At 37.4% G+C, this 26,700-nt stretch overlaps 1 protein-coding gene across 6 annotated transcripts in view; it reads right to left on the bottom strand.

Moving 5' to 3' along the window:
• Window positions 1–6,399: 6,399 nt before the first annotated feature.
• The window catches only part of Fat1 (FAT atypical cadherin 1), a 124,402-nt gene continuing 104,101 nt past the window's right edge, over window positions 6,400–26,700 (bottom strand). For 4 of the 6 annotated variants that reach the window (XM_071610472.1, XM_071610473.1, XM_071610474.1 and 1 more), the window contains exons 17-28: window positions 24,249–24,392; window positions 23,509–23,706; window positions 22,322–23,123; window positions 22,077–22,208; window positions 20,331–20,488; window positions 19,220–19,682; window positions 17,582–17,735; window positions 17,287–17,397; window positions 15,035–15,666; window positions 13,985–14,122; window positions 8,784–8,819; window positions 6,400–7,840 (exon numbers count right to left, since the gene is read on the bottom strand). In XM_071610472.1, coding sequence (XP_071466573.1) covers window positions 7,212–7,840; window positions 8,784–8,819; window positions 13,985–14,122; window positions 15,035–15,666; window positions 17,287–17,397; window positions 17,582–17,735; window positions 19,220–19,682; window positions 20,331–20,488; window positions 22,077–22,208; window positions 22,322–23,123; window positions 23,509–23,706; window positions 24,249–24,392 — 3,597 coding nt within the window. In that variant the 3' untranslated portion in view covers window positions 6,400–7,211. Of the gene's footprint in view, window positions 7,841–8,783; window positions 8,820–13,420; window positions 13,474–13,984; window positions 14,123–15,034; window positions 15,667–17,286; window positions 17,398–17,581; window positions 17,736–19,219; window positions 19,683–20,330; window positions 20,489–22,076; window positions 22,209–22,321; window positions 23,124–23,508; window positions 23,707–24,248; window positions 24,393–26,700 lie in introns of those variants that run through there. The other 2 variants (XM_071610476.1, XM_027927076.2) reach the window with 2 other exon arrangements.

The raw sequence follows: 26,700 nt of genomic DNA, 5'->3' as shown, positions 1-26,700 counted from the left end.
CTTAGAATGCTTACATTTAGATATTTTAAAACCCTAAAAATCTTCCATTATTCTTAGTAAGAGAATTATCCCTGGATTATTAGAAGATACCAACAAGACAGATTTCAGGGAAGAAATCTGTGCTTGTCAAGCCAGCTGGTGTCTGGCATACAGTAAAGGCTCAAATGAATCTTTAGATAAACGCACAAATGAACACATCAAGGGATCACCTCATTTCACACATCCCAATAAATTATACGAGAATGCATTCTCTTTCAAAAGCAATTATTCTTAATTTTCCACAAGCAGCCATGCATTCCAGTGATGAAGTTAGTATGGTCTTCCAGTTACTCTTGAAAGTGCGCTTGAAACAAGAAGCTTGGTGAACTTCACTGGGCACCTACCTCACTTGTCTTCCCTGGTCCTTCCCAGAGCCCTGGCACTTGGGCCACCAACGATCCCCTTCTGTCCCTCTCTGTTCCTCCTACCCTCTTCTATTCCCACAATAGCCACCCTTCTCTCCTCAGTTGGAGACAGCAGATTTCTTTCCCCCATCCCATCTTGAAATTAAGGAGTTTGACTGCATTTTGGCACCAGTCCTGGAGCATCATACAGCCAAGTAATTATTTTAGAGGAGGCTTTTGACATCATGGCTTATTTACTGTGTTGCCCTAAACTTTCAGATGTCACAAGAAAAAGAACAAATATTCAACATTTCTCCTGATCCCTGTTGATATCTTGGCTATCATTTGTAGTTTTAGTTACCAATGAATACTAGTGTTAATGAAAGCAAAATTCTATCATAGTACATTTTGGTAATCCCAAGCACTGATGTCATTATAACTTAATACAGAATTTTCATTAAAAAGAGAATAAACATAGCAGGGCACGCTGGGACATGCCTGTAATCCCAGCAGCTTGGGAGAGCCTGAGACAGGAGGATCACAAGTCCAAAGCCAGCCTCAGCAATGTCAAGGTACTAAGCAACTCAGTGAGACCCTGTCTCTAAATAAAATACAAAATAGGGCTAGGGATGTGGCTCAATGGTTGAATGCTCATCCCCCATACCAAAAAGAAAAGAAAAAAAAAGAGTATAAACATAGGCTGTTGAGTTATCACTCAAACTAACAATGAATATCTTGGGTACCTGTTTGAATCACTATCTTTTGGAATTAATTCCTCATTTCTCAGGCTAATGTTTACTATATATGTTGATGTTTTCCAGTGCTGGGGATTGAACCCAGGGCCACTTGACCACTCACTCAAATGCCAAGGCTGGCCTTAAACCTTCCATCCTCCTGCCTCAGACTCCTGAGTTGCTCGGATGAAAGTGTGAGTTTTGGACCTCACCAAGTTGATATATAGTTTTTTTTTTTTCAGAAGGTACATTAAAATGGGTGGCATCTGGTTTCCTGCTTCCATACATTAAAAGCTGCCAGCCCCCCAAAAGCTAACATAACTTTTGAAAGGCATCTGACACCTATGAGTGCTAGAAAAATACTAATTTCCAGCAGGTTAGTATGATGGCTTCACACACCATATGATAAAAAATGAGTATGAGGCTGGGGATGTGGCTTAAGCCATAGCGCGCTTGCCTGGCATGCATGCGGCCCGGGTTCTAACCTCAGCACTACATACAAACAAAGATGTTGTGTCCGCCGAAAACTAAAATACAAATATTAAAAATTCTCTCTCTCTCTCTCTCTTTAAAAAAAAAATGAGTATGATAAGCCCCATCATCTAAAGTAACTTTATTCTTCCCATCAGACAGACAAATCCAAAACGGAAACACACCTCAATTTTAACTTTTAGGAGGTAGAATTAAAATTTTTTTTTCACAAATAGAAATTTAGAAGTTCAGATGTTTACTAGCACTTTTCCCCTTAATAGCTATTTAACCCGTAAAGTTCTTTAAACTGACCCATCATTTCCAGTGGTAGCACATAAAGACTGTGACCAATAGTAATTTGTCTTGAAAAATGACATTAGCAATATCCAAAAACACTGAAGCAGTTCTGCAAAATTTCTAAGGTACCTGAGTTCCTCTTATTTTTTTGTTGCTATAACTGGGTAATTTATTTATTTATTTTTCTAAGGGACTTTTAAATGGGCATCCAGCAAATAAGTAAAAATGACATCTAGGGAGGGGAACACTTGATAGACCCTGACTTTCCCTTATCAAGGGATATTGAGATATGGCTTTTAGGAAGAGACACTAGGAGAATGCACTAATTGTATGTGATTGCTTTGACTCTCCCATAAGTGTTCAATGCATATAGTTTGTTAAAGGAATGGTTTTAAGAATGACTTTGAGACTTCAAATTGTTTAGTCACTTTAGTTCAAAAGATGCTATATTTAAAAATTGAAATACAATGCAAATAGTCTTTAATTTAAAATGCCATCTGTTTATTTAGAAGTTCAAAGTATTGCCAAAAACAAACAAAAAAGAAATAAGAAAAAATAACAGTGTCCAATGTGATAGTAGAATTCTAAGATGACTCCTGGGGACCTGGTATAACTACCTCCACGGGTATGGATGTGACTTGTGAATGTGATGGGAATTCCTGGATTAGGACACTAATCAGCTGACTTTCAGTTAATCCAAAGGAAGATTTCTGATCTTTTGGGTGGACCACCTGACTCGGGCAGGTGAAATCTTGTACATACTTAAGTGTGTTGCAAGCTTCCATGTTGTGAGAGGGTCAAAACCCAAGCAAAGAAGCTGTCAAGGAAGAGGGAACCTCAGGCCAGATAGCAGGAAAAGAGGACCTCAGTTCTACGATTGCAAGGAACCAACTTGTGCCAACAACCCTGAGAGCTTGGAGTGGACCTGAGATAGGGATTAGATAGAGAGAGAGAAATACCGAATCTTAAAGAAAACACCCACAAGCCACGGAGACACAGAAAACATAGTTGTAAATCTTGAACAATATGCCCTTGTAAAATGAGGGAAATACTCAAGTGCAGGGAAAACTAGCATGACATTGTGCAGCTCCACCCAGGATCCACCCCCAGTCCAGCCCTCAATACAGCTCTTCTATAAATATTGGACCCCGGCCCAAGTCAGGGCTGCTTCTCGCTTGAGACAAGTCTGCATTCTCCCTTAAATGTTTATCTGCCTTCCTGAATAAACCTGAGTCTTTGTCTGACTTGTGCTGAAATTCTTTTCCATCACTTATGCTAAGAACCCTACTGGTCCTGAGTGGACCAGTAGGGTCTCTCTCCCCTCTGGGAACTCCTTGGGCCCTTTCCCAGAGACATCTCTTCTCCCGTGACATAAGACCTCAGCAAAACCACAGACCAGCTAGAAATTTGACTTAAGTCTAGTGAGACTGAGCAGAGAACCCAGTCACACCATGCCAGGGTTTCTACATGCAAAACTAGAGCTAATAAAGAGGGGTAATTTTAAACCACTAAATGTATGCTCATTTGCTATGGTGCGATAGAAAATTCATATATCAGTTCTTTCTGGAACTAGAAACTGATAGTTAAGAGCTTATTACAGACTTTCAATTTAAGATGGTAGAGTATTAAAATCTCTGCCCCCTTTTTTTTCTTGAAAGTCATCCAACAACAAAGTTTTAAAATAAATGATTTTTTAAAAAAAAAATCCAGAACAGAAAAAGGAGGACAGAGCTTTAAAAAAAAAAAAAAAAAAAAGCAAACTCTACTTTTAATGCAACCAAGAGGTATTGTCAACTCCAAATGGACCACAGGTAGAGGTGGAGAAGGCCTTGTTAACAGGTCAATTTGTTATGCACAATGGGAAGGGGAACAGCAGGGTGTAGTAGGCTGTAATACTCAAGCAGGTAGACCTGGATTCTCAGCTCTCTCCAGGGCTGATTTGGAGACAAAGAGCAAAGTGAAGCAAACAGAAGTGAATGATAACACCCTCATTTCCCTTAGCTGACTTCAAAGAGCCACATTTCTCAGGCTGGGAGAAGAGGATTCCTCCCCTCCTCTAGAGAAACCTGTCTCTCCAAGGAAAAGACCTGCAGAAAATGGGCAAAGCAAACAACAGCCTCCTTGCAGGGAAGCCCAGGAGTTAGCAAGCTCCACCTGCAGCTTTCATCAGCTCAGAGGAAAGCTTCCAAGTGCCAAGGACTTCAAGGCCAATCAAAAGGAAGGGGGAAAGCCACTCAGAGGAGAAACAGATAAACAGGGAGATTACTCTGAAAATATTACAATTAGAAAAATGAGATACCAGGGGTCCAAGTAATAGGGGGGAAAATGCCTGGGATAATCAGAACAAGATCAAACTCTCAAAAATATGTGAGTTGAAATATAATTTTTAACAGAAGGAATGGAAGATAAAAGTGGAATGGATCTTTTAGGAAGTAGAGCAAAAAGATAAAAATGGGAAGTTAGAATTCAATTAAAAAAAAGAGGATCAGTCTAGCAAGTCATATAGTATATAGTTACAAGTCTCAGAAAGAGGACTGAGAAAACACGTAAAAAAAAAACTATCAAAGAAATAACACATTCCCCCAAATGTGGATTCCCACAATTAAACATGAGTACCCAGTGCAATGGAAGAGAAAAGGCCCACACCAAGATATGTTTTCAGGAAATCCCACAACACTGGAAAGGAAAAAGGGTGTTCCAAAAAGAAGATCCCCAAAATTTGCCAGAATAATATTGCGTCACAAACAATAAACAGGGAATGAGAATGGGCAATTCAGTGGAAACTTTGGAAGCTGGAAGACGGCGATTCAATGACTTCAGAATTCTGAATGATATGTACCCCCAAATCAAAAATCTATACCTCATCTGTTTATTAATCAACCATGGGAGTACGATAAGAACATTTTCAGAAATATAAAGTCACATGCATAAAAATTATCTCCCATGCACTCATTCTCAGAAATAATCAGGATGTGTTCTATCAAAACAAGCATTAAGCTAAAAGAAAGGCACAGGAGTCCACAGTGGAACAATCCAGACAACAAAGGGAAGTTCCAGGGCGGCAGACATTCCAGAGGGATTGGGCCCCAGGGAGAAGGGCTGTATGAGGCAGGCGGCCAACAAAAGGAACTGACAGATTTTCTAGTAGTTTTGGCACAGACTCAGAGACATTTTACATGAGTCATACTTGTTTCTTACTTTGACCTTCTATTGACATTCCCACCTTGGATTGGATCCTAGCTATTCTCTCTGCCTGGAATGCTCATTTCCGAGAGCCATATCATTTCTCTTCATCAATTTTAGGACTATATTCAAATGTCAGCTTGTCATAGATGGTTTCCCAAACTGTTTCCTTTTTTTCCCCACTAGAGACATTTGCTTCCCCAATCCAAATTTCTCTTAGTACTCATCACTCCATGTAATATTATAGATTATACTTATTGACCACTACCTGTCCCCACCAAATGTAAGTCCCATGAAGGTAGGGAATTTTTGACTTGTTTTAACAGAACAGTATATGGTAGGGGACCAAAAAACATTTTTTAAATGAATGGTCACGTTTTTAAAAAAAAATTAAGTCAACTGTTTAAGAATGATAAAGTTTCAAAGTCAATGGAATCTGACATCACACATTAGTTCAGCAGTAAATACTTATGCAATTGAAATAATGAAAACACTGTGCAGATTAATCCAAAAATCATGCGGTACTCACAACTAAGAATTCCTTTCTAATGGAAGACTAACAAGAGTAATGGAGGTTTGTTAGGTTATACAGTCATCCTCCAACATCAAACAGAGGCAATGGGCAATTTCTAAATTTAGTGATTCAAGAAATAATACATATTTTTGAAAATAGGAGAGGGGGAAATAGCTTAAAATTGTTAAGTCATGTCAGTAGAGTGCACAGGACTGCTGTTTCATTTCATACATCAGCTCTTGTAGATGTTCTAAACTGCATGCATATCATTTGATAAAAGTGAAGCAGGGCCTCTACTTAAAAGGAAAAATGATGGCTCTCCAAAGTTCTAAGAAAGCTAGATTCTTTGTTATTTGTATCACAGTGACTGGGAAGAATACTCCATAAACACCTTCTGGGTGAATGGATGAATTTTGACTGCATAGAGACACATGGAAAACAGCTGCAGTATTTCACATGAAATCTTGAGTATAAGGTTTCTGACAACAGAAAGATAAAATGCTTTATATAAAGAATTTTTGATACATATCATTGAAAAAATAAAAAATGTGCTTTTAAATCATGATGAATAATTATTAATACGTTCAAGACTAAAAAAAATTCTTAAAAGTTTTAGTAAGAATTCATTATAGAAAAATTAGGCTTTAATAGCCATATACTGCCACCTAGTGGCTAGATCTCTAAGTACTGCCGGGTTTTGGCACCTGGAAAGAGGCTTTTCCTTAAGCTAGAGAATAAATAACTTTATATCCATGCTTTTCTCAATTCATCAACTGAATCTTGAACAGAAATACAAATACAGAGGAAAAACAGGCAATAAAGCTAAAGTATTTTTATTAATAATTTATTGTCAGTAAGAAAGACTGGCTAATGGTAGTTTTCAGTAAAAACCTTTACAAGACCATTGCATCACAAATATACAGACACTATAAAAACCGTGTCATGGTGGTTTTGGTCCTAAACAGGTCTGCAGAAGGTCCCCATTACACTTTCCATAATGAAAAATGTTTATAATTCTAAAATACAGCAACCCATTTAAGACATGTCCATGTATCATATTTTCCCTCATCCTGTATGTACAGCTAGAAATAAATGACTATATTGAAATGTGTTAATGAAATGTCACACTTCAGTGGAAAAGAACATACAGTGAAACCCTGGTTATAGTAAAGAATCAGGGTGCTAGGTAATGACACTTAATACCACCAAAATTCAGCTGAAAACAAATGCACAGAGTGTCTCCAAAGTCTAGTTAAAACTATGAAAAATCAAATCTGTACATAAAATTTACAAAAAAAGAGAAAGGAAAATTAAAATAATCAAATCTATATAAATACATGAACCATGCTAACAAGATGGTAGGACTTATTTTCGCTTCATTATTTTAACAGACAAATGTAAATACAAAAAAAGATGTTCAGAAATGGCACAGCCAATGAAATCTCGTCCAATTACAGTGGGTTAGGACACGGGAAATGGCTAACATCAGGAAGCGCAGGATTCAGTGCAGCCATGCCCATTCTAGCTCACCGAAAAAAGCGCTTAAGCACTGCTGCAAAGAACATTGCAGATTATTGATATAATCTCTAGGTTTGATAAAGTCAGGCACTTTGGGGGGAAGTTTGAGTGTCAGACTTCCGTGTGTTGTTGAGAATCCAGTGGAGGAATCGTCACCTCTTCAAAGTGGCCGTCGTCTCCACTCTCATAGTCACTCATCATGACCTCAGACTCTACTTCACAGCACGCTGACACATCAGAGCAGGAAGCTGTGGAAGCGTACACAGACATGGGCATGTTTTCTACAGTGGAGGAGTCAAAGTTTCTTTGATACCCTGGAGGGTAAGGGGCATAGGGTTCTCTACAAGTACTATTCTCACCAGTGCCCTTTTTTTGAGGTTCAGACATACCGACAGGATAGAAATTGGGCAGATACTGATTCAAGTTGAACCTCTGCCGATTTCTGGATGAAGACCCCAAGCTATCTGCAGCAGGCATGTCTCTAGGTGAGTGTATAGATTCAAACTGATCGCTGAACTCTGGAGGCAATGGTGGTAGTTCATCAGGTGCAGGGAAGTCTTCTGGAGGTGGTGGAAAATCACTTTCAATGTCGTAACCTCCAGGATAATAGTCTGTATCGATGGCATTTGGATCTGCTGAGTACAGGGGTGTATGCTCATCAATAACCTCATAATTGGGGAACTCTTGTATATCTGGCAGAGGAACACTTGGCATCCAATCTGATGTATCCCAGTGGTACCCTTGGTAGAAAAGAAAACAAGAGATTTCAATGTGTTTTCTCCTAGATTTTGTGATTTGGAAAAAGGGCTCAATGTTTCAAAGACACAGAGATGCAAAACGATTTATGCATTCATTCAAAGCTCATCACTTTGGAAACCCATCTTTGCCCTGAAGACAGTGCCCCACCCCGAATCAATTCCGAAGATCATTATGAACATGGTTCTCTTTCTAAAATATGAACTCGTAGTTTTAACACACTCCTAACATTCAAAGACATGAAAAGAGTTCTAAGAAAAACAACATGTAGCATCCAAATTACATGCACTTTTCTACAAACAATTCCATCACCCTTTCAAACTACTTTGTGCAATTTAGAAATCATTGTTCTGAATGAAGAAAGTATTAGTTAGTTCTGTCTTAATACTAGTTAATACTAACTTGTCAAAATAATAAAAGTATCCTTCAATGTGCTAAGTTTAGAAAATAAGCTTCCTTTACAATAAATTAGTGTAATATTTAAAAGCAGTACTATTTTTTATTAGCCTCAGGAAAACAATAAATTATGGTAGCACACATATGTTTCAAAGCATGCTTCCAAATCAAGCAAAATTACAACAAGTCTTGAAAAACAGAACAGTTTTTGGTAGACTACAACAACCAATCTTTGCTATTTTTGAAAGGGTTAAGGATTGTTTGATTATATAAAAGTATCATTATAATTTTTTTTTTTAATAAAACCTTCTCATTTTGGGTTACCCACTCCACCCTTAGGATTTTTAAAAATCCTTTTGATAACTAGGAAAAGGTTAGGCAATGCGTGCTTAGAAAGCAGTGCACAACAAATGAGGATTTGGTTGCTACTGAAAACACTGAGCAACCAAGTGAAGCAAGTCAGCACTGGGGTCAAATCGTTACCAATAACTTTTAGTGATTATCAATGAACAACTGGCATGCATAAATCACCTCTTGATTTGCTGAGGTCAGGAGCAGCCAAAGATTCTTTTGGTGGCAGAGTAGAAAGAAAAGAAAACATTGATAATTAAAACAGATAGCTGAAAAGGCAATAAAGTACACAGTACAATGTAAACTGCAAAGGCCCAGTCAGCCAGAGACTATGTCTTGACACCATTATCTATGAAAATTCCAAATGGCTGAAAAATTTATGTAGCACACATAAAATGGAAGCAGCAGCAGAATATGAATGATGATGAACCAGAGGCTTTGCCAGGAAACCCAAACATAGTTTACTTTACGCTCCTTGTTTCTGACAACCTAAACCTGAAAACAGAATTTTCTTAGGAATAATTAAAATCTACAGGCTCTAAAAAAAATATATAAATTGATCAGGTTACTCAGGAGATTATCTGAATACATTTAAAGCTACATAATGTGCAACTTTATAGCACACTATCACTGTCAAATGTACAGAAGTCATGAACTAACTTAGACAGTTATAGGTAACTGAAAGCTGAAAATCGCTCCAAAGCTTATCCAACATTAAATGAGATTTTTATATTTACACTATTAATCTTTCCCTAGAGAGTTGGGTAGCTATACTTATTCCTCAACCTCCTCCCAGAAAACTGTCATTACACTTGCTTTTTCAGGGATCACATTTATACACAGGACTCTAGTGCTAGGTCAAAGGAAGCAGATGTAAGTCTCAGGGTCACGGGACATTTACCCTGGCTAAACTTTGGGTTCTCTCTTTGAAAAGGGCTTCAAAAATCCCTTAGCTGTTATGAAGATTAAACAACTCTAGTCAAACACTCTTAGGTACTACTGATAATTGCAGAAGGAGTAATCATGGTAGAAACAGGGTTACTTTCATGATTATTCTAAGACCAATGCTTCCAATACATTCTACAAAGTACTTGAAAACCAATGTATGTAATAAATAATTATTATTATTAATATTTTATCAATTCATAATAGGAATTTAAATAAAAAACTGATAAAGACCGATGGTTCTAAAAACCAAATAAACCAGTATTTATGATTTTTTAAGTTATTAAAAATGTAACAATTCTGGGTCTGGGGCTGGGGCTGGGGTTGGAGCTGAGTGGTAGCACACTTGCCTGGCATGTGTGAGGTACTGAGTTCAATTCTCAGCACCACGTGTAAATAAATAAAATACAGGGTCTATCAGCAACTAATTTTTTTTAATTTAAAAAAACAATGTAACAATTCCTTTAAAAAAATGAAGATTGGCAACTTGTGTTAATAATTAAGTACTTGATCAGCCTTAGAATTTAAGCTAGCTTTCAACTTTAAATTTATACTTAAAAATTTTTTCAGTGAAAGAGATGGCAGCAAAGGAATTGTTTTAAGCATCAATATTTAACATGTTGGAATGTTATCATGTTAAAACTAAAATTCCCTAGACAAAATAAAGATAGTCTTCTTAGTCGCTAAATAAAAACATGGTACTTTTTAAGGAAAGTAAATCTAAGCATCATCAGTAACTTCATTAACAGTGAAAGCTCAACCCTACCCCTTTCTCTCAAATCTGGCAAAAAAAATCTTCCTAAATCTTGACAGCACACATTTGTAGCAAAAAGAATTCCTTGAGCTTTACGGTGATGGCTGTTTGTATACATGGGGGTGGGGTAGGGGTGGGGATTGAACCCAGGGGAACTTTACCACGGACCTACATTCCCAGCACTTTTAATTTTTTTTTTTTTTTAAGACAGGATTTCATTAAATTGCCAATGCTGGCCTTAGATTTCCCATCCTACTGCCTCAGCCTCCTGAGTAGCCAGGATTACAGGTGTGCACCACAGCCTGGCTGGATGCTCTTGATGGCCTATGTAAGTGAACTCTTGGGGCTATAATTCCTAAATCAGGGACTTTAGAGTTAAATGGGAACTTGTTAAAATGTAAATTCTCAAGGCCCAACCCAGACCTATTTGATCAGAAACTTGTACTGGGAACCAGCCATCAGGCTTTGAGCAAGACCTCCATCCAGGGGATGTAATCTGCATTACTGTTTGAAAACTACTAGCCTGTGCCTTTTTCATGTGTTACTCTAACTGCCACACACTAATAAAGGGCTAATTTAAAATAAGTTGAGGGGTGTGTTCTATGTCCTTTCTTGTAATTCTAAACAGATACAGCTTCAAATTAAATGGTTTTCACTAAATCAATTATAAAAAAAAATACACCTTCTATCATGTTAGAACATTTTCTTTGATCACACTCAGAGAAATACCAAAAGCCAGGTGTCAGTTTTAGGTAATTAGAAAGGCTTTGTGGTATTTAGTCCTATTCTGTTCATAGAAAGTTTTTTTTTCCTCTTAAAACTTTTAGATAAAATTACTTCTCAACTTCTTAGCATTGTATCACATAAAGATAAGTTCTCAAGATCCTATGGGTTACTTCTGATGTCAGGATGAATCACTATGAATGGTAAAAACTAACAAAAGAGATATAATGCCCAATGAAATGTTTCTGCAATGCCCCTGAATTATGAATACACACGCCCTCACAAATTAAAAATACTGAAATGAAACCTCCCAAAACCACAAATGATTTTTCATAACAACACAACAGGCAAAGCACAGCCTCCATTTTTACAGTCAGTGTACATCAGAAACACAAAGCACAAGCATTTATGACGATACCTTCTTTAGTCACCGTGTCAACGACAGCATTGACAAGGTGTATTACAGTCACTATGGAAGCTTGTGAAAAGGTACAAAAGGAGTCAATTAGGAAAATCTTCAGTTAGTTAGAAAACCGAGAACAAAATAAAATTTCTTAACATTATGCAATTTCTGCCTTACAATTTAAAAATGTGAAAAACAGAAATCTCTAATACAACTATATAATTATGCACGACCCCTGCACTCTTTCTGTTATGGCTATGTCTCAGGGATTTTCCTCATCAAGCTACATATTTATTATTGTTAATGAATGGAATAAAGTAACTGTTTCAGTGGAATTTAGGACATCTGTTTTTAGCTACAAATTTTTCACCACTGTAATTAGTGATCATGTTGGGCAAAACAATTATTATTTTAACATCTCACGGATAAATGACTTCATATTTAAAAAGTAAAGAAATTTAAGGAAATACACATGCAATAAAAATACAAAATTGGTTTTGTGCTTCTTTGTTCTCTCCCCCCTCCCCCCATGTCCCTGCAATTTCTTATCTTACTACAGAGGGACTAACAGCTGGTGAGCTAACATACCAGCAGAGAAGTACAGAAATATTTGGCTTTTTCCTGGGTGAATGCCCTTTCACCTGTGTAATAGATTGTTTTAAAATATCTATGCATGTGATGGGCAGAAGGATGGCCCCCCCAAAATGTCCACATCCTGAAACTGGGAACCTGTGAAAATGTTAACATATATGGCAAAAGGAACGTTACCAACATGGTTAAGAACCTTATGGATGGAGAGACTTTCCTGAGTTATCTGGGGGAGCCGACTGAATTAATGAGGGTATTTGAAAGGGAAAGGGAAGAATCTTTACCAGCTGTGGCTGGAGGGAGCTATGACTACAGATTAATCGTCAGTGACATGCCATTCTTCCTTTGAAAGATGAGAAGCCATGAGTCAAAAGATGTGGGCCTCCTCCAGAAGCTAGAAAAAGAAGCAAACAGATTCTTCTCCTAGAGCTTTCGGAGGAATGCAGCACTACTGACACCATGATTTTAGCCAAGTGCAATGCGTAGTGGATTTCTATACCACAGAACTACGAGATAATTATTCGTGCAGTTTTGAGCCAATAGGTTTTGTGGTAAACTGTTAACAATAGGCTTGGAAAACTATTAATGAAATCTAAGTACAGACTCAGCACAGACTTAAACTTTATGATTGAGAATGATTAAATTATTAAAATATTAACCATTCCTGTACATGTCTTTTCCTCACACTGTATTATCTGGTAATTAATTTTTGTAAATAATTTGGCTATAACGTGTTCAAAGAATTTAGGAGTATTAGTAAGAAGAACGTGATTTCAAAAAGACAACTAAAAAAGAAAGAATACTAGTGACAAAATTCAGAAATGTATTCATGAAGAACATTTAAGGGTGAAAATGTAAATCACTGGCACTACAAACTTTTCAGAATTGAAATGAACAGGAGACTTGTTTTTGTTGATTAACAAGTGAAGATATACCCATATATTCATCACACACAACACAGGTACACTCTGAGATACATAAAACATGCTTGAAATCAGAAATGATTTGAGTTTGGAAAAGAGCTCTATAATGTATTATGGACAATGTGGATTTATGAACTCTACAAATGCAATGTATTATGAATTATGTTACTCTAGATTATGGACTTTTTTTACTTTGGATCAGATAATTATTTTATTGCTTCTTTCCTCCAATAAAATAAGACTTTAGATTTTTTCATGCAAGAAAAAAATTATGGTTAAAACCACTAATTTGAGATTCAAAAATTTCCACTAAAAATTCACTTCATTTTGTCACTGAATATTGATATTTTCTCTACTGGTATGTGTAAATAAGGCAAAGCTGGTTACCAAAGCAATTTACCATAAGGAAATCAGATAAACATAACTGAAGTCACAGATCCCACTGTCAAACTTTCTTCATTAGAAATATAATCAAACTTACTAGCAATCTCTTAAACTGTGCTCTCAGTCAGTACGCTCTGATCCAAATGGGAGCTGGGGCCGCAGTGGAGTTGGGGGAAGAGACAAATAAAACCTTGTAATACCAAAGGTGCGACTGAAATTGAACATTTCAGACTATTATATCTCTTCTTTAAAGGATGCAGGTGTACGTGTGCATGTTGTATGGTCAAAAAAGCCTAAAGGACTTTTGAAAAACCCATAACACTTCCATAACATTTATTGTTATGTTAAAACAAAAACAAAAAAATAAGATTAGTCAATAAGACAGAAATGATGTTTCAGTTAATTACATTTTCTTTCTTATTACTGCTGACATGTTGCTACAGACAAAATACCTATTCATTAGGAACACTTTAATATTTTCCCCAGCAGATGTTCATGCAAGTGTGTACAGGTATTGTTTAAAAGTGGTTCAAGAGAACTATGGCAATATTTTAAGACTTAACTGGGGGCCTGGTGCATCCACACTGTTATGTGACATGATGTGAGCAGCACCGTGTACAACCAGCGAGAGGCTACCACCCGTCACCTTTCTCACACTCACCATTGTCGTCACAGGATTCAGACTGGAAAGAGCTAAGAGACTGCACTTCGGACAGGCTCTCCCGGGCACTGTATGGCTGAGAAGGCTTTTCTTCTAGAGGTTTCTTGGAAAGACAGGGATCAAGATCCACCACTTTAGCTGAAAGAGATGAGAGACAAGCAATAAGTTCTATGTAGGCCAGGAATCTTCAGTTCTCTGTGTGCTTTACCAAGTGACTGCTTAAACTTTATTCATAAATGAACCACTGAAATTTAAAAAAGAGAAAAACAACAACAACAACAGAAAAACAAAACAAAAAAAAAAAACCCAAAGGAGTCTAGTCTATAAGTATTCTGTGATATTCAAAGGATAGAATTTCTCCATAAATAGGCCTATGGATACTGTTAGAAAGAAAGAAAAAAAAAAAAAAACAACTTTGATTTTTTTTTTTTTTAAATGGTACACAGAAGCTGGCTGTGGCACTGAGTGCCAATAATCCCAGCTATTGGGGAGGCTGGGGAGGCTCACAAGTCCAAGGACCACCTAGGCAACTTTAGCAAGACCCTGTGGTAGAGCACCCTCCTCCCCTTGATCCCAGTACAGGGGGAGGAGGAGGAGAGAGCACATGGAGCTTTTTTTTTTTAAGGCATTAAAATAAATGTTAGGTTGGTAATTTAAATACTGCTACTTCTTCTGGCCATATTAAAAAATAATTCTAACATAGAAATGCTCCCCTCCAATTATTTTTTATTATAATAAGTCCAAAAAAGATCCAGTTGAGAGCTTTTATCAGTTACAAAAATGAAATGATCTTTTCAGAAAATTAATTGGAACATGACACTAGAATATTAACTGGAACATTCATTAAAATAACATCACAGCCACAATGTGCAGTTAGAATTCAAGACATCTGAAAACGTTTCCCAAATCATAAGGATTTCAGATTCTGATCATATATATCTCTAACAGAGACTCCACATTCTGACTTGAATCACCAGTGGCTATGGCAGAACTTCTAATCACTGTTATATCTCAGTAACATTTTAGTGAGATGAAAATAGTTTTTCTCACCGTCATAGTCAAAGTCCCAGTTAGGCTTCTGTATTGAGTCGCTGTCAGAAGGAGAGTTTGAGGGAGGTGGGGGAGGCAAGTTTGGTGCTACGCTGCAGACGGCCACTGCTTTTCGGTGTCCATGCATAGACTCAGGATTAAAAGTACTGAATTCGGGATGCTCTGGTATAGCAGATCCTTCAAAAGAATTTCGGTCAAGATTATTTCTAGAGTCACTTGGAATGCTTGGAGTGTAGGAGATAGGTCGGACAGGCACCTGGGGTGGTATGTCGGAGTAAATGTTCTTATTTAGCTTTGAGTCAAAATATGGTCTTTGCAAGAAAGCTGTGGTTGGTCCCAAGTGTTTGTCTTCTGGTTCAGCCTGGTGTTTCTTCTTTCGACTAATCATTTTGCGGCAGAGTACAAACACCACCACAAGTAAAAATATCCCTGCTATAAAAACCACAATCCCTATTCCCTCGGCCAGTCCAATATTCCATGGAGTTGACACATATTGATTGGGAGCAGCATCCTCACAGTGTTTTCCTCTGTATTCCTGGCTGCAGTTACAGTGATAGGAGCCATGTGTGTTCTCACAAAGGGCCCCATTACGGCAGGGGTTTCCAGCACATTCATCAATGTCACTCTGACACCTGCCAAGAAAGTGGAGAGACTGTTTTGGTATGTCAGACTATGCCAGACCTATAATTCTTCAGAGACTAATGCTAAGATCCCCTCTTAATAAGATACCCCTGAATAAAATCAGATTAAACCATCTAGAAAACAAATAAACAATAACAACAAAAGAGCTTTTAATTAATCAGCTGATTTTATGCTTTGAATGTATATTTATTGGGGGAGATGAACTTATCAAGCCAATATTTAACTGTTTTTCTAGGATTCAACTACATCAATCCCATAAGCAAAACATCAGTTTGTTTCTAGTTTTCGCAGACAAACTATCATTCAGAAATTTGGAATGTGCATTTTGAAAAATTACCAGTGTGTTGCAAAGTCTTGTAATAGACTAGACTAAATTTCTAAGAAAATGTTTGTGTTTGGGAATATGACCGTTCCATAACTCACATAAAAGCATAGAAAACTCTTATGGTTTCCATTAAAAAATGTTATTCAGGATAAGTCAGAAGCAAGTCCCTTCAGTCTTTCCAAAAGGGACATTTCATATACCTATGCAGATCTACCTGCCGCTTATCAAACCTTCCCTCCTCCTTCAATAAAGTTTATCCATTTACCATCCCTCATACTCTGGTATAAAAATTCTAATTAATGATATATTTTGTCAAATATGCTAAGAGTATCCATTGACTAGAATTAGGAAAAAAGTCACTTTATGAGTTAAGGCCATATGACTAGGGCCTAAACACAAGACATGATACTATGAGAGCTAAACTATACAGGAACACCTGCAAAGGCTTATTTAAATTTGCTACACTAGCCCAGCGTGGTGGTGCATGCCTGTAATCTCAGTAGCTCAGGAGATTTAGGCAGGAAGATCATGAGTTCAAAGTCAGCCCCAGCAATTTAGTGAGGCCCTAAGCAACTCAGCAAGACCCGGTCTCCAAATAAAATAGAAAAATGCGCTGGGGATGTGGCTCAGGTTAAGTGCCCCTGAGTTCAATCCCTAGTACCAAACACATACATACATACATACATACATAAGCAAGCTATACTAAGCACTTATAGATAATATGCTATGCACTGAGTAATTTTGTTAAAACTGAAATGGTGAAAAGTCTAACATAAGATAACATCATCCACTTTTTTAAGGTATAAAACATGCCTTATTTTTGTCACTTAGAAAATAATAATCACCTCTTAGAATTACAGTAATTATTGCAAAATGGGAGTTGAAAAGGGTTTCTAGATCTCTATAAATGTTAGTTATAACATATGATGATAAAATGTCATTATCACTGCTCTCAAAGATGGATGGTTCAGCTTCACAAGCATCTACTTTAGAAAACAAGAAACTCACCTCACTCCAAGCATTTGCTGCCTGTAAAACCACATACATTCTTTGTTTATAAATAATACTTCTGAAGTATAGAAGTAGGTTTTTTCAAGCATAATATATATTAATCTGCTTGGTATTTTCCCTTATCTCAAGAGCAAGAAGATAAATTATAAAATTGCCAATGAGGATTATCCAACTCTGAAGCAATGTAGTCTACATTAATGAAGGCTGGTTGTGTCTGCTAATGAATATAATACCACAGAAAAATAGAAATATAAATGTTAAAGAAACCATTTACCTTTCTCCCCTAAAACCTGAATCACACTGACAAACAGCACCATCCAAACTGTCAAAACACGTCCCACCATTTTTACAGGGTTCATCTTTGCAGTAAGGACTAAGCTGGCATCTGAAGAATAAGGGAAAAACACGCATAAATTTCATGAGTCTATAACAAAACAAAATACTAACACATGAAGAATGTAGAGACATTTTACATGCAGAATTACATGTTTTAAAAGATTTAAAACTATAATTCATTCTGAAATTTATAATTAATTTATAATATAATTCATTCTGAAAAATACACATACCTCTGACCAGTGTATAGTCCTCTGCATTGGCAAACAAAGTCTCCATTGTCTACGATGCATGTGCCACCATAGAGGCAGGGATTGGAGGAACATGGGTTGACACTCACTTCACAGTATGTCCCTATGTATAAGGCACTGCACTTGCAGTAATAGCCTACATCAGTAAAAAAGGAACAAAACAGTCCTATCATTCCATGATTCAAAAATAAGTCTTGTTATATTGATTTTTACCTTTACATCTAAGTGAAGGTTTAATTCTCCAAGATCCATAAAGCTGGTAAAATTCCCATTCCTTCTGGGTAGAAGCCTGATGGACAAGCCTTCCACTACTGGTATAGGATGAATATCCCTTATTCAAAATGCTGGGACCATAAGTATTTCAGATTTTAGAGCATTTTAATTTCAGAAAATTACAATGATACTAGTTGAACATCCCTAACCTGAAATTTCAAAATCCACAATGCTCCAAAATGTGAAAATTTTCAGTGTCACGTTGGCACTAAAAAAGTTTTGGATCTTGAAGCATTTCAGATTTTCCGTCTCATTCCAAAGTGACACAGTGAGGTCAGCCTCCTTGCTGCCATGATTCAATCACGTAATTTATATGAACATAATATAAGCTTTTGTTGTGTGACATGACTAGGATTTTCAGAGTGCCACTATGGGGATAAGCTGGTGTACTTACTCTATTAGCTTTAGTACACATACATTCTCTCCAAAGAAAACAGCAGACAACCAGAACTTTTTGAAATCTCACTTAAAGTATTATTTTGAAACATTTTGTTCTATCAGTTACACAAAGCTCTACTTATTAGGCATGATAGCTGCCATTTTCTTCCTAACTATTTTTGATTATAAATGATCCAATGGAAACCCAGAATACAGAAGCTCTAGAGTCCCCACTGGCTTCGAGACAGACAATGCAGCAATTCAGGAGGATTAGAGGCCTTTTGAAAAATCACACTCTCTAATGGATAGCAAGAGTCTAGCAGACCTCCATGTTGAGTCATTGGATGAAAGGGGGTACAAAGAACCAAGAAGAACTAAGCGATACCAGTTCTAAATTTCCCAGGGTCAATGTCTGAGGAGTTAGAAGAAGAGTTCAGAGGTGGCTGTGGTTCGGGGGCATGATGAACTGTGTACAGAAGTATGTTCTACTCAAACACCTCAGACATGCCTGTAGAAGTTCAGCAGCCAGAGAAACGGATCTCTTTAGCCTAGTTCTGGGAAGAATACTAAGCCCTGTTCTGCCCTCTTTCTCTCTTTTTTTTTTTTTTTTTTGGTACTGGGGATTGAACCCAGTATTGCATAACCACTGAGCCACATCCCCAGCCCTTTTTTGTATTTTATTTAGAGACAGGGTCTCAGTGAGTTGCTTAGGGCCTCACTAAGTTGCTGAGGCTCGCTTTGAACTCGCGATCCTCCTGCCTCAGCTTCCTGAGCTGCTGGGATTACAAAATGTGTGCCACTGCGCCCAGCTCCTACTCTGCTCTCTTACAATGCGTACTACTCATTTCTGCTGCAGTATCTGACAATATTATTTGAACAAAAGGAGGAGGTAAACCAAAAGCATTTGGGACTCTTCCCCTTAAATGTACACATGCAACATTTTAATCACTGTAATGTTACGAAGCCTACCTCCAGTAGGCGATGGATTACATATGCCTCCATTCTGACAAGGGTTACTTGAGCAGTCTTCCGTAGCTGTTAATAAGCACCCAGGAGACACATCCACTGACTCTTCGATGTGTGCATAACTTCTTGGTTTGCTATTTAAAGGTAACTCTTGCCCATTCAAATAAATGGAGTCCATACAGCCCCTGAAACCATTACCAACTTGTGGGCTTCTTCCATTCCTTGTTCCTTGCTGCCGTATGTGGCCACCAAAAAAAACATAGTTATCTAGATTCAGAGTTTTCAGAGTCCCTGGGGCTGTGCCTGATGCAGTGTGAACTTGGTCTAGAACCAATCTAGCATAGTTTCCATTTACTTCAAGAGATACTGCATGCCACTGGCCATCATTGACTTGAATGCTTTGAACAGAGACAATTCCAGGGCCACTTCCACAGTCAAATTTATATTGCAGTCTTCCATTATGAATCTACAATAAAAACAATCACTTTCACATTACTTTTACATAACTTTCAATTATAATCTCTGACCAAAAATCTATAGGAGAGGTATATTTAGAGAATGAAGGTAAAAAAAAAAAAAAAAGATAAGGGCTTCCATTTAAATACTTTATATAAAGCACACACTCATTTGTCCAAGGTATCTTTTAGGGGTATCAAGTTCTAGTGCCAAGTACATATCCAAAAAATATGAAGTGACTAGTTTTTAACCACCCACACATACCACAGAAAGGACCATGTAGCATCAAATGTTAAAACCCAGTTAAAAAAAAAAGTCATGATAATCATCACTTCAAACATATGTATGCCCTCTCTGTAAACTTGCTATACAACTAATAAGATACAATATTCAGAGTTTGAATATTAACTCTCACATATGCCTAAAAACGTTTGTAAAAAACAGAAATAAATCTCCATATTATTGCAAAGCAAAAAAGAACTTTTCATCCCATGAAGTATAAAATTTGTATAAGTGTCAATGAATTCTTTAAATGTGGAATTTGCCCATCTTGCTTAATGTTTTTAAAAAGTGAACAATCAAAACATAAAATGGAATTTATATTTCTTAAAGGCTGCCATAACTGGAGGTGTAAGACTAAAACCAGACAATCACATACCTCCAAGATACTATAGTCAGTTCCTCGAGCATACATTACAACTGCATGAGCAGAATAGGTCCTGAGCCTCATTGTCAGTTTCATCTCTAATTTGTTTTCATTTTCCATTAGACGGTATTTCACAAAGCTGTTTCCAGTAAATGTTATAGATGAACTTCCTGTGAATCACAAAAGAAGCCAGTTTAAGTATAGTTTTTAGAGTAGGATTTGTCCCCCTATATTCCGATTTTTAAATTTAAGGTCATATATAACATTATAAAATTAAATTCCATGGAAAAGCATCTAGTTACTTAATAAACAGTATAGCCTGACTAGCTATCCATTTGCAAGAATATATTAGACCACTTTATCACAGAGAAATAAATTCTAAAATAACAAAAGAGCTAAACGTTAACCATAATGAATGGAAATTATTAGAAGACAATTTCAGAAAATAGTTACATAGCCTCAAGATAGTTTGATAAACCAATTCCCATTCCTCAGAGAAGATGAAAACTGATCGTTCTCTCCAGAAGTGAAAATTGCTAAGTAGAATTGACTAGATAAAAATTAAATTTCAAAATGACAAAAGATTTAACAAAAATTCCTGATCAACTCCCTCTAGTCTCTAATTAACTGGAGAAAAATCCCTTTGTACTTCTGGTAGGGGAAGGGGAAATAAAACATTTTGCAATACACCAAAAAAAAAAAAAAAAAGATTTAACAAATTTTAGAGGTCAATAACATATAGACTGTCACTACTCATAATGCATAAAGTGTTCTACACGTTGATAATAAACAAGTAGCCCAGGTAATCAAACAAATACAAACAGGTAAGCTAATAAAAAGGTATAAACAGCCAGAGAAGTGAAAATTAAAATCACGAGATATCATTTTGTATTCATTAGATGGGGAGTTTTTCTTTTTTTTAACATTTATTTTCTAGGTGCAGATGGACACAACACAATGTCTTTATTTTTATGTGGTGCTAAGGATAAAACCCGGGTCCCGCACATGCTAGGCGAGCGCTCCACCACTGAGCCACACCACAATCCCAGCCCTAAGGGAGTTTTTTTGTTTTTTTTAAACTGGAAACTGTCAATGCTGGCACGAGACTGGGTTATGAGACCTTCATACATGACTGGAAAAAATAAGAATTGGTTCATCTTTTTGGAAAATTAACATAATGTTATCTTTAAAATTTTAAATGCACTTAATTCTTTGACCCAGCAGTTCCTGATCTACTGTAATAGAAAAGAAAATAAAAGGATATATGTATAAGGATTATTATTTCTTTTTACACAGAGTAATTGGAATCTTTCTACATAAGGAAAATGTTGATTAAATCACAAAAAGAGTCATGATAGAAAATATTTCACAGATATTAAAAAGAATACTGGCTCAGAAATATGCCCATAATACACTATTAAGTGGAGAAAAAAAAGCAAGAAGTTAGGATTGTGTAAGATATAATTTTCTTCAGGCTTTTTTTGTTTTGTTTTGTTTTTAAGAGAGGATAAAAGAGAAAAAGGAAAAACAAACCTCTAAAATCTACTCAAGCACTGATGATACGGAAGGGGGAACATCAAACTGAACTAGAATGTGTTGTTATAAAAGAGGAAGAAAAAGTCATTACTGTTTTTCCTTATTCATCCCTACATTTGACTTAAATAAACATACTTTGCATCATTTATTTTTCTCAAATAAAGAACAGAAAGATTGGAACTGATTTTTTGAAATAAAATTTTGCTCAGTCATTGAACTTACCTGGACACTGACCAAACCTGCCACCAGGACAGACACAGGTGTACTTCTCCTCTCTTGGATCAGCAATACATTCGGATCCTGCAGGGCAGGGGTTGTCTTCGCATCCATGGTGGACAGGTGGGCATTTCCCCTCTTTAATTGAATAAAAGAGAGGAGAGAGATAAAAAACAAGAATTTCAACAAAATGATCTGTATGGTGCAATCATCAAAGGCTGTACATGAAATACCTGTTCTCATTTACTTACCTTGGCAGAGACACACTGCTGTCCTATGGTGGCGAGGTGTCACAAAGCTCAGTCTGGCCGTGCTATGCGTCGACATAACATTTTCATCCATGGATATCTTTTCATCACAGAATTTCCAAGGGCAATCCAGTCCTGCACAGAGCTTCTGGAATACATCTAATATCCTAACACCAATGATTTCCTCAATATCAGTCACAGAAGAATTAATCTTGTGCAAGAGTTGTTTTGTTGAAATCTGGGCACTACCTGATTTCTCTACAAAAAGTAGGACATCCAGATGTGGATGAGGTTCAGAGGGCTGCAAACTAACAATGTGTATGTCGTTCCTCCTCAAACCCAGGATGTTTCGTAAAGCTCGCTGGAAGTTGCGCCAGTAGTCACCAACAAATTCTTCTGGAGTGAGATTGGCAAAGCGAATAGCAATGGTGTGGTTCAACATCTCTTGTGTTATTTGTCGGATATACACTGTGATGTCAGCCATTGTGGTAAATTTTCCATCGGTTACACTGACATTAAGAAGATACTGCCCTATATCTAGCTTTTTGTGTGCGATGAGCTTACCCCCGGTGCTGGAAACAGAGAACAGGTTGTCCATTTGGGGGTCAAGACTGTAGGTTAAAGTGTCATACACATCTTGGTCTGTTGCATGGATTTTCCCAATGACACCACCAGAGTATTCCTCTCCAAATGCAGTAATGAAAATCTCTAGTGGCAGAATTGCAGGAGGATGGATGCTCTCCTCGATAACTCTAATGTCAATATATGTCAAAGATGACAACTGAGGTTTTCCATTATCTGCCACCTACAAAAAGAAAAAGAAAAATCACTTTGATTATCTTGTTTATAATTGCTTAATAAAAATGTATTTACATTGTTCAAATTCTAAATAAATAAATAATAAATCACCAACTGTTTTATACCAGTTCCTCTGGATGAGAAAAAGGCCTGTTGAGATAAAGGACAAATAGTCTTCCACTAATTCATATAGAAACCCAGTTCCAGCACTATAGATGATCAGGCTACCAACTGAATAAGGGAGTCACCTCAAAAATGAAGGTGTGGCACAAAATATGCCACAAACGTATAAATTTTTGTTTTTATGAAATGTAAGCTGTTTAATATAGGAAGATAACTGCCAAGCAGGTCTTCTCTAAGGCTCTCCCATAAAACCAGACAGACTTCAATACCTTCACATGCAGGAAGTAATGGTCCTTCACTTTCCTCTTGATGGCGGCTGCCGTCAGGAGGACTCCTTGCTGGTTCACTTCAAATGCTTTGTCTTCATTTCCACTCACAATAGTAAAGTAGAAGGGTGGACCATTGTGAGAGGAGTCCTTGTCTGTCACTACTAGCTGTAGGACACTGAAACCCACTGGCTTATTTTCCTGCACCAAATTAAAAACAGAACAACACAAAACAAAACTACTTCAACACAACCAAATCTATTTGATAAGGGATACTTGAGAGTTTCTTAATAATAGAAAATATATCAGAGGGGAAAAGTCTTATTGATGATCGACCTGACAGAGGGAAAACTGAAGTGGGGTACAGGGGACTGCAGTTGGGGTCGAGGTGGGGAGAGAGAACGGGAAGGGGGAGGAATGCCTGTGAGAAAAAGGATGTGTGGAAGGTAATGGTGGTGTGAAGGAGGGGTGGGAGCGAGGAGGATGCAGGGTGGAGTCGTGGGAGGGAAGACAAAGCTAGGCCAAGATGGGGAGGAAGGGGAGGAGGAAAAGCAACAGCAGAAGAAGACAGGATTAGCAACGCTCTTAGTCTTCGGTCAGTGAGAACAGCTCAACACCCAAGCACAAAAAGAGGGGAGATGAAAGACTTTGGAAAAGAAAGATATTTCAAATACGCATCTGACTGCAGTGAAAGAGCTCATTTCAAAAAGGATTCCAAATATCCTCGGGTACTCCAAGCTTACCTGGATGATCACACTGTAGTTTCCCTTGGAGAAGACAGGGGCATTGTCATTGACATCAGACACGTCAATGTTCACAGTCGTTGTGTTGACCCTGGGTGGACTGCCATTATCAGAAGCTTGAACCGTAAGTGTGTAACCTGAAATCTTTTGGGGATTGGGAGGGGTGGGGGTGGGGAGAAACAGAAAATGCACCTTCATATTCATAAAGCCAATGAGTTGAAATTCGCTGTAGTCATTTATTGTATCCTGTATCTGGGAATTCCCTAACCTACAAATGAGTGAACTCCAAATAATGTGTTTTTCTCAACAGAAAAAGATACCAAGGATAATTAGACTCTCCAATGCTTCTCAAAAACACATTCATCTTGTTAAAATGTTTTATCTTTAAAAATATGAAGTTCCATTAACAGAAAGAAACCAGAAGTAATAAAAATGATTAGGTAAAAAAAAAAAAAAAATGTCAGTCTATCTCAAATGCTGTTGCTTCAGTAATAACATAAGATTTCATTTCGCTGCAGTCACAATGGCAATTATCAAGAATACAAGCAACAATAAATGTTGGCGAGCATGTGGGAGAAAAGGCACACTCATACATTGCTGGTGGGACTACAAATTAGTGCAACCACTCTGGAAAGCAGTATGGAGATTCCTTAGAAAACTTGGAAGGGAACCACCATTTGACCCAGCTATCCCACTCTTTGGTTTATACCCAAAGGACTTAAAATCAGCACACTACAGTGACCCAGCCACATCAATGTTTACAGCAACTCAACTCACAATAGCTACAACCATGGAACCAAGCTAGGTGTCCTTCAACAGATGAATGGATAAAGAAAATGTGGTATATATACACAATGGAATATTACTTAGTCTTTTAAAAAAATGAAATTATGGCATTTGCCAATAAATGGATGGAGTTGAAGAATATTATGCTAAGTGAAATAAGCCAATCCCTTAAACCCAAAGAATGTTTTCTCTAATAAGTGGATGCTACACAGTAGGGGGTGGGCAGTGAAGCTAGGGAAAAATAGTTACTTTGGATTAGGTACAGGGGAGTGAAGGGAGGGGAGGAGTATGAGGGTAGGAAGGGTAGTAAAATTAATCTGACATTACCCTATGTACATATATGACTACATGACCAGAGGGATTCTACATCATGTACAACCAGAAGAATGAGAAATTATACTCCATTTATGTACCATATGTCAAGATGCAGTCTACTGTCATGTATAACTAATTAGAACAACAACAAAAAACCACAATGTCAATGTTATTTATGGATATACTTTTTTAAAAAAATTTAAAATAAAAAAACCATGTTCATTAACTCCCTCCAGCCCCTATGAGTTTATACCTCATAACTTCCCAACTTGACCATGTCCACTCAGAACAGACAGAAGTCAAGTCATTTCTGATATTGCTGCTTTCTACACAGAGCCATTAACTAAGCTTTGTGGATTTTCTAGTTTTTCTTTTGCGAAGTTTCTTTGTGTTTTCATTCAATTCTTACTGCTGCTCTCCTAAATTTGGCCTCTTACTGTCTCACAATCGTTGAATTATCAATAGCCTTTCCTACCACTACCACCACCCCACCTCACCATCTCTCTCCACTCTGAAGAATACTTCCACGTATGGAAGTACTAATCTTCCCAAACTCTTTTAATGTATATCAGATTGCAAACATTCAATAATTTCCTAATGCATGCAGCATCAGGTCTGAACCTCTGATCCTGATTATGTGGCTCATAATCTGTTCCTAAACCACTTCTCACTGAATGTCCCTCTACTACTTTTTATGATACATTTCTCCAGTTGAACTGGGTACAGTCTCTTGAACGTATTCTATGGTTTCATTCTCCATGCTTTCATTCATGCAATTTCTTTCATTCCTTCTCTCGACCCCAATGGTTTTCCAAATCTCTGCTGTTATTTAAAATCCAGCTTCCAGTTATATGTCGTTTTCTGTTTGGGTATGAGGTGTCCCCTGCAAAGCTCCTATGTTAACGCAGGTCTCTTCAGAGGTGAGATGTCAGATTATTACAGTTAACTTAACTAGTCACCCTAGCTTGAACAGGTGGTGCCTGTGGTCGTTGGGGCATGGCTGGAGGAGGTAAGCCACTGAGGACTTCCCTGAGGCCCCTTCCCCTTCCTATCTCTGTTTCCTGGCCACCACAAATGGAGCAGCTTCCCTCTACCACACTCTTCCATCAAGATGTTCTGCCTCACTTTGGGCCCAGAGCAAAATAAACTTTTCCTTCTCCACTTTTTGGGCACAGTGACAAAAAACTAAAAGACGAACACCTGAAGGATCTCAGGATGTTGAAGCCATTAGCAATCTCTTCCTGAATATAAACTTTCTACTAGCAGGAAGCCTATTTCTTATATTCTTGAGGCTTTTGTATTGCAATTGCTTTTCAAGTATTTACATCCTGCTAGTCTGTTCCTGAGAAGG

Source organism: Marmota flaviventris, chromosome 3 (assembly GCF_047511675.1).
Source record: "Marmota flaviventris isolate mMarFla1 chromosome 3, mMarFla1.hap1, whole genome shotgun sequence".
Lineage (NCBI taxonomy): Eukaryota > Metazoa > Chordata > Mammalia > Rodentia > Sciuridae > Marmota > Marmota flaviventris.
Note: the sequence above shows the minus strand (reverse complement) of the source record. Positions and strands in the feature narration are given on the sequence as shown.